The following is an 8414-nucleotide window of genomic DNA, read 5'->3' as shown; positions in this document are numbered from 1 at the left end:
AAGCTGTAGAGAGAAGGCAAGGAGAACCTCAGGTCAACCAAGAAGGACAGGCATGGGGAAACTTGATCCCAGCTTGAGACTGAACAAGGTGCCATCTGCTGCACCTCCTCAGGCCAGAGGATCAGGAACCATGGACGCTCCTTGGCCTCTATCTCCTAGTCTGAGTATGCTAACTTTGGGCATCCATAGAGATGACTGACCTTTGCCCCATCCTAACTTTTCTCCCTTATCTGTCCCCAACTTGCTTTGCAGCACCTCTGTGCCCTTCCTCAATGGCGATAAATGTTCATGCCAGAGACTTTGGAGACTCTTGAGACATACCTAGCTCCTCCCATGCCTCACAGGCTCAGGAAGTCTATCTCCTACTTCCCCACCACAATGCTCATTGTCTCTGGAGCCATCTTATCCTCTCTAAAATAAGCTAGCCCCATGTCCTGCTTGGATGGAGGCAAGCCTGGCTTCTGGGTGTTTAGGACCAACAGTAGCCAACATAACCCGGATATGGTCCGTTATCCTCAGGTCTCCTCCAGGGCTGTCCCAGGTGATGGGGAACTATGGCCAGGCTGTCATCTTGAAGCTCTCTTCTTCAGCACTGCTCGGCACAGGTCCTTTTTCACAGCCTGAGGAACTGGAGTTGGCTTTAGTGTCTTGCCCTGATATGTTTAGGGTACATGGAGCCTGGCCACATCCTGTGTGGGATAGGGCCTAGAGGAGTCTGACTTTGACATCCCATCTGGCCCCCTGAGGCCATCTTTGTGAGGTGGGAGACTCCCACCCCCACTCAGGAGCTACAGTGGCTTCAGGCCCCACCCCTGAAGCCACATCGTCTATGCCAAAGGCCCAGGGCATAGTTTGGGGAGCCTGGATGCAAAGAGCTGCCTACCTGGAGACAGAGCCACTGTGAAGCCAAATCCTTGGGAACATTTTTATTGTTGGTAGTAGAAAGGGAATTATGAGCAGCCCCTCCTGGTGGGGTAGGGGGTGCGGTTCAGGAGGCAGCTGCGGGTCTCTTGGGTGGTCGTACACGGTCATTGATCCAGCCCACATAATTGGACACACGGGTGTAGACTCCTGGCTTGTTGAGCCGCCCACAACCGTCACCCCAGCTGATGATGCCATACAGGTAAGCCACACCATTCTTCTCACAGACCAATGGCCCGCCAGAATCCCCCTGGAACAGAGACTCCGCTCAGCCACCCACACACCAGCAGCCAGGGGCCTGACCCAGAAGCACCTGGGCTTCCAGCTCTGCCAATGTCCTGAAGTAATAAGCCAACAAGAGTCTCCTGTGCTCTCTGAGGACAGAAGATTTTTAGGGCTGACTGCCTGGGGACAGGGGCAGGCATTTCTGAGAAATGTGGCCTCACTTCCTGACCCCAATCAGTCAGGAAGGCATCTTATTCCCAAAAGTTTTTGCAACTCCACAACCTACAGCTCTGGTCCTACTCCATGAGGAACACACGGACACCTTTGGTCCCAGCATGCTAGTGGCACTGCCTGAAATGCCTTCCCATGGCCTGTCATACTTCTCTGTATCTCTTAGAACAAGTGCAACAGCCCGTTTCCCCCAGGATGCCCTCCCTGATTGATCCAGAATCCACTCTACCTGTGTCACCTTAGAAAAGGGACTTAACCTGTCTGAGGCTGTTTGCTCACCTGTTTAAAGGGCATATATCAGCCCCTCCATGTTGAAGCAGGCTGACACATAACCACGGCCAACGCCTGGCCTATGAAGCCCTTGATAAGGATTAGTGATTGATTAATTGGTTGGTTGGTTGGTTGGTTGATGGATTGATTGGTTGATTGATTGCTGAGTACACAAGAGAAATCTGCACAGAAAACGGTAGCCTTTGAGGTCTGATGTAAGTGGCCTTAACTGTTGCCGGGACAGCAGGGCTTTATCTGGGCTCTGTGTGATGCTGAGTGTGGTTTTTGTTTTTTTTTTTTTTTGTTTTTGTTTTTTTTTTTTTTTTTATTTAGTCTCTCATATGTTTAGACTTCTACGGCAAGAAAGGCCTCCAGGACATGCCAAGTGGTCCACAGTGGGTAAACCTTCTGTCTTAGACTCCCTCTTAGTCCTAAAGCTCAGTAGGGGCCAGCAAATCCTGGGAAGACCCCATCTGTATGGTCCCAATGGGGACCTGCCGGTGGCATACCTGGCAGGCATCGGACTTGCAATCGAAGTAGCCGGCACAGAGCATGTTGGGGCTGATGTCGGCACCATACACCTCAAGGCTGCTACACTTGTGGTCGGCAACAAGGGGGACCAACGCCTCCCGCAGGGAGCTGGAATAGCCACTCACATCTGCGGAGCACCACACTTTCAGGGCCGCCAGGATCATCACCTTGTCCCCTGCCAGGGCGGCACCGGGGACTGCTTCCCACTCACCCTCGTCCATGTGGCCCCATCCTGCAATCTGACACTTGTGTCCAGTGGGGAAGGAGATGCCCGTCTCAGGCAGGCAGATGGGCTGGACAAACTGGGAGCGGACGGCACAGCGGTCCCCCTTCTTCTTCAGCCGGATCAAGACTGGGCAGGGGAGAAGCCATGGCTCAGCCTGGGCAGTGAAGCCCACACTAGCCAGAAACACATGGCAGGCAGTCCCAGAAAACGGGGAGAGGGGAGGTGGTTGGCGGCCCGAGAGAGCAAAGAGGAAGGGCAACAAGATTCCTCCAGCTCCTCTGGCTCCTACCCTTGTCCAGGCTCTGGTTTGGGGTACACAAACCACACCCCCACCTTGCCAAGGCTCCGAGCTCACCAAGGTCATGGTTGCTGGGGTTGAACACCGAGTACAGGGTGTAGGGCACATACTTCTCAATGCCAAACGTCTGTGTCACATCCGTTGTGCGGTTGAAGAAGTGCTGTCCCAGCACCACTGTGACGCTGTCCCTGGGGGGACTGCACAGGAAGCCGGCAGGAGTGGGGACCCAGCCCTCTCCTTGGCACTATCAGATCTCTCAACCTTAGCCCCTGGTCCTGGCCAAGCAAGAGGGTCACAGACCTGGGAAAGGCCTGCACAGACGTTTTTAACCCGTGTGACAGCAGGGTTGAGAACAACAGGCATGGCAGGGTCACAGTGACCCTGGCCCAGGAGCCCTGTCTTCATGGACAACTTCATTCATAAGCCAGTGGAACCTCAGGTGAGGTCTGCTCTGAGAATGGGCCACATGGGTGGAGATTTGATCTGCCTAGAGGCCCTGGCCCAGCCTGGCCTGGGCTGTAGGGTCCTCGGGTATAATTGCTAACCCTAGGACAGCAGGGACTGCTGAGATTTTTCTATGTACTCTAGTTAGCTTTGGTGGGTGGGGACACGAGTGGACCTCAGGCCCTCATTCCTAGGAGCCGATTCATCATCTGGATCTCAGTTTCCCTAGCTGTGCAGTGACCCTGGCAATTTTACATGCTGTAATGAGTCCCCTGATTCCTTGCCCAGGTGAGTGCCCCTCAAACACCTAGACACAGTCACAGGGTAGTGCAAGGGACATGTTGACAACTCTGTCACCTTATGTCCATCCACTGCTCTGTCCTGAGAGGGTCAGGGTCATTGCAGATTCCGGGACAGCCCTAACCCTGCTGCATAGGTACAAGGCAGCTGCAAGACATGCGCTGCCTCGATGCTCCATGACTAATTACCCCAATGCCCAGCACAAGCATCAGGCCACAGTGGCACCAAAGGTATGTTAGGGGAACAGGAGAAATGGTCAATGGAGCGAGGGATGGAAGTGTGCTGGCACTGGGAAGGAGTATATGCCACAGGTACGGGCCCATGGGAGAGAGAAAGAGGGTAGGGATTTGGCGTGTGGGTGGCCCCTGAGGAAGGGTAGATGCAGGCAAAAGGAGGGAAGGGATGGAGGGCTGGCCCTGGGGATTCAGCCAGTGTGCTCACCTGTTGGAGAAGCAGTGGGCTGCAGACACTACCCAGCAAGTGTGGACAAGGCTCCCAGCACAGAAGCTATTCCCAATGTAGATGGCGGCCAGCCAGGGGTGTGAGCCAGGCAAAGATGATGAGCCGCCAACAATGCGTGGTCTCAAGAAGGTCCTCTTCTTGTGCCTCTTGCCGCAGGTCGGACGGGCAGTCACGGCCGCCTCAGACACGGCCGCCTCAGACACGGCCGCCTCAGACACGGCCGCCTCAGACACGGCCACCAGTACCTCCGGGGTTTGGGCATGGACGCTGACCAGGGATTCTGGGAGTGGAGGTCATCAGTTCATACCCCTGGGTTCCCCTGGAGACAGGGAAGAGCCAGAGGGGTCCTACCTGGACCCATCGCCCAATTCCTCAGGCCCGAGGCTCTGAGCAGTTACCCTGGGAGCCTCTGTTCCTTACTCTACAGAAGGGCAGAGTATAATGCAGGCCACAGGCCTTGGCAAGACCAGCCCACTTGGTACAGAGTCATACCTGTCTCTCCTGCAGTCTGGACCCCACTACACACCCAAGATGGCCAGATATTCCCAGCATGAGAGCCTTGGGGCACAGGCCTCTGGGAGCTGACCACCCGGGAACCACTACAGGGAACCAAGGAGTCCTGTCCACTGACCTCCTGTCTGAGGGTCCTCAAGGAGCACCACCCCTACTCTGCCCCCAACCTCTCAGGGTGCCCGCACCACAGGCTGCCAGGCGGCAGTACTCCCACGACAGCGCATTGTCCTTCACCACATAGCACCAAGGCTTCTCGTCTCTGTCCGGGTTCCTGGAGGCAGACAATGGAATCACACTCCCACTCTCCCTAACACCCAGCTGGGCGGGCACCCACACCCACACCACAGCTATGTGCTTTTTCTGCGGACCCTGGCAGGCACACTTGATCCCATCTTCCCAAGAGGCAGAGGCTAACGGCCATCTTGGCAATGTTGGCCCCTGCTGAGTCTGGGGAGTTACTCTGTCCAATCCTTTGCCCACGCAGAATGGGGCCTAGTGGCTATTAGATGCTGACCGGCAGTAAGCATGAGGGCCCAAGCCAAGCAGTGCAGCAGCGCCCACTGAATCCACATGCAGCTCTTGGTAGAGCAAGTCAGAGTTCCAGGCCAGGCAGCTCAGGCCTGAAGCAGCGGTGCTGGCTACACCTCGGTACTCTGTACCATTTCCCAGGAAACAGCGCTCGGTGGGAACTGTGGACACAATGGGTGCCGTGAGGCCAGGCCACAGCAAGCCCTCCCATGCGTGACACAGTTCCGCAGGGTTGCCCCACACACCTGGAAAGAAACCAGCTTACCAATGTTGCAGAACCGCCCAGCATAGCCCAACGGGCAGGCACAGACACTGGTCCCCGTGCCCACGATCAGGTGGCAGGTCCCTCCATTCAGACATGGGCTGCTCAGGCAAGCTAGGGGAGAACCCAGAAGCTAAACCTGGCCTCCAGGAACTCAAGGAAGGGACAGAGCTGAGATGTTTCCCTGAGCCCTCGTTGCTGGGTAACCTTATACTCCAGTGAGGAAGGGGCAGATGCTTGAGGGACATGGCTCAGTACCCCCATGCACCATGGTACGTGGCCTCCCTGAAGCTAGCCGTGACATACCTGTGTGATGGGTGTCTTCACACCGGGCCTGGCCCTCGATACAGTCGCACTGCTCCGCGTGTCCCTCACTCACACGGGCCCAGTGGTCGCCCACCTCAAAATACTCGTAACGTGTTTCATCAAAGCATTTCTCTGTGAGTCACACAGTGCTCCCACAGCACCCGTGCAAGTCCTCCCCCAGGCAGGCACCACCCACCCCAGCCTGGACCCAGCAGCTGCTCTCCCAGCCTCCTGGAATGGCTCCACTCCTGGGCCCCCAAGGTCCCCTCACCTGTGCCACAGTCCTTGCCTGTGAAAGCCGGAGGGCAAGTGCAGTGGTAGGACACAGGGTCGTGGGTGCTGGAGCATGTGCCCCCGTTGAGGCAGGGTCCGGAGGCACAAGGATCAAGGACAACTGGGTACATGCAGGAGGAGACATAATGGGTGGTGGCAGGTCCTGGGGTCCCTCCATACCATCCCTTGCCTGCCGAGGGCCTCTGGTGAATGCTCACACTGTCCCCGCCTGGGTGCTGGGTGAGCAAGTTCCCACCTCTCAGTGACCCCCACTACCCGGCATCTGAGAAGGTACTCCACGGCTCTCCGCTCCACACTCTACACATCTATACATGCTCTGCCAGGCAACGGGGTTTCCTCCCATGTACCCTGGGATGGCACACCCACGGGTTTCATGGTTTGCTCTTTTGGACTCATGGCTCTCTGCCTGTTCAAGGGACCGTGTATGGCTACAGGGATAGACCTCACCACAAGAGGGCGCCTTGGTATCACCAATGGCCACCAAAGCCATCCAGGGTCTAGACACACACAGGGATCCTGTCTGGGCTCTCTGAGCTGACAGCTCTTTCGTCCCTTGATACCTCCAGGCTTAGTAGGATCAAACTCGTAGAACAGCCCCAACTCCATGCAGAATCCCCTGCCCCAGGTCACCATTATGCCCACCCTGCACTTTTACCCCTCTGCTCCCATCCTAAGCACCCTGTCAAAGCCCTTCTTGGGGGCTCAGGCTGGCCCCTCCACATACCCACCTGGGCCTTCCACAGGCAGGGTGGCCTCTGCGCAGTAGCCCCAGGCCCGGTCCCGGTCATAGTTGTGTGTTGTAGCACACCTGAGGGGCGTGTCTGAGGATGACATGGAGCCCCTGCCCAAAGCCCCACTCATCCCTGCCTGGGTACCCTGGAGCGCTTGTTCACGAGAGCCACCCCCTAGGCTTTGAGACCTAGCTGCAGGGTCCATCAGGGTCCACAATGGGAACTTGGGTGGGGCCCTCAGCCCCTGCCCCACTCTGGGACTCACCACTTCCTGTAGGCATTTCCCTCAGAGGTACAGGAGTGCAGCATGCGGCCACCATAGCGGAACGGGAACCTGCATGGCTGCCCAGACTCAGTGAGCACTGTGGAGGGGTGGAAGTGGCAGGGGTCAGGTGTTCCCACCCCTACCGCAGACCCCACTCCTCTTTAGCAGCCGTCCAGTGGCAGTGTCTGACCTACCTTGGGCGCCAGGGGGGCTGCTGCTGCTGGAAATAGGAAGGTACCTCTCACCTTGGGGTCCCTCTGCCTCTGCCTCTGCCTCTGGAGCACTTGCTATTGAGGCATTGAAGTTCCCAGAGGTCACAGGGATTGTGGGAGTCATGGGGGTGGCTGTGACATTAGGTTCTGGGGCTTCTGTGTGGTTCTAGGAGCCCAAAGGACCACGATGGTGTTAGCATAGAATAGTCTCTCACACTTGGACTCCACCAATCAAATATGTCACAGATCTTAGGCTCCTTAGGGCTCTCCCCAAGACCTCCTCTGGCTTTTCCTTCCATGTCTGAGTGGTTCAATACACTAGCTTAGAGTCACAGGCCCCCAAGACACCCTGGTATTGAGATTCAACCCTGGAGTCAGTTCTAGGGTTGACAGGAACAGATGGAAGCGCTCAGAGTTCTCCCATATCCCATCTCAAACACTGAAATGCAACAGAAGGTTCAGGGACCCCACACTCACGGGGCCTGGACTACACAGGGGGCAACAGGGAATCCCAATAAACTCAGGCCCCTGGCACTCCAGACCAGCCTAGCCCGGCACCTCGCCTCTCTGTGAAGAACAACTTCCACCCCACTAAGCCACTGCACTGGGCCCCTAGCTCATGCCTCACCCCTTCTCTGGAGCCTTCTCTCTCTCTGGGGCTCCTTCTCTGGGCACCTCTTCTCTGGGTTCTCTTCCCGGAAACCCTGAGTGTTCATGGGGAGCCCTCAACCACACTGTGAGGGAGAGGGTCAGTGCTCACCCTGCCAGCCTGGGGCTGGGCCCCCCGAGGTACCACCAGCAGCAGCAGGAGCAGCAGGAGCAGCAGGAAGGGACATGGCTTGGGTAAGGAACAGTGACTAGGGGCCCAGGCCTGGTGCCCCATGGCTCCTCCGGAGCTGGTGTGAAGGGCAGCAGGTACAGAATAGCCAGGGAACATGGCCAGGGCAGGTGGGGTCAAGGCTACAGGACAATTATTAACCCTGCCTCCCACATGCATCCTATCAGGACCCTCCCACACTATGGCCCCACCCTGCTGCCCCACCTCGGCCTGCCCTGCTGGGCAGTTGTTGTACTCTAGCAAAGGCTACACTGCTCCTGGGCCCAACACCACCCTCAAGTCTCAGCCTCCTCCAGGAAGTCTTCCAGGGTGACTTGGGCAGGTCATGGCCAGGCCTCTTGGGCACAGTTGCCTGGCCACACTGCTGGTCATTCCTGTCTCTGAGCTCTTTATAGGACCTGCTACATGCAGGGTCCTGTGGGCCCCAGTTCTTCCCAGCCTGCCACTGACTCATGGTACTGTCCCCAATCCACAAACGTCAACACAGGGTAGAGGGTGCCTCCTCCATCCAGTGCTACATAACAGCTAAAGAGAGGAGTGGGCTGCTCCCTGGGCCA

General features: G+C 57.0%; 1 protein-coding gene across 3 annotated transcripts; it reads right to left on the bottom strand.

Annotated features, from left to right (window-relative positions):
* Positions 1–911: 911 nt before the first annotated feature.
* Hgfac (HGF activator) lies at positions 912–7942 on the bottom strand. Of its 3 annotated transcripts, XM_055623747.1 has the most exons (15): positions 7780–7942; positions 7002–7185; positions 6808–6904; positions 6540–6619; positions 5789–5911; positions 5518–5649; positions 5215–5325; positions 4936–5110; positions 4571–4692; positions 4148–4188; positions 3888–4102; positions 2760–2899; positions 2390–2530; positions 2157–2305; positions 912–1171 (listed from the first exon to the last, which is right to left on the bottom strand). In XM_055623747.1, exons 1-15 carry the CDS (start codon positions 7900–7902, stop codon positions 989–991), a joined length of 2016 nt encoding a protein of 671 aa, XP_055479722.1. In that variant the 5' UTR covers positions 7903–7942; the 3' UTR covers positions 912–988. The 3 variants fall into 3 exon arrangements, with proteins under 3 accessions (XP_055479722.1, XP_055479719.1, XP_055479721.1); XM_055623744.1 differs by having other exon boundaries at positions 3888–4188; positions 4607–4692; XM_055623746.1 differs by having other exon boundaries at positions 3888–4188; positions 4607–4692; positions 7053–7185.
* Between the last annotated feature and the right edge of the window lie 472 nt (positions 7943–8414).

The sequence above is a fragment of the Psammomys obesus genome, unplaced genomic scaffold (genome assembly GCF_907164565.1).
Source record: "Psammomys obesus unplaced genomic scaffold, mPsaObe1.curated_primary_1811, whole genome shotgun sequence".
Taxonomy (NCBI): domain Eukaryota; kingdom Metazoa; phylum Chordata; class Mammalia; order Rodentia; family Muridae; genus Psammomys; species Psammomys obesus.
The sequence above is the reverse complement of the archived record's forward strand: the minus strand, read 5'-3'. Positions and strand labels throughout refer to the sequence as shown.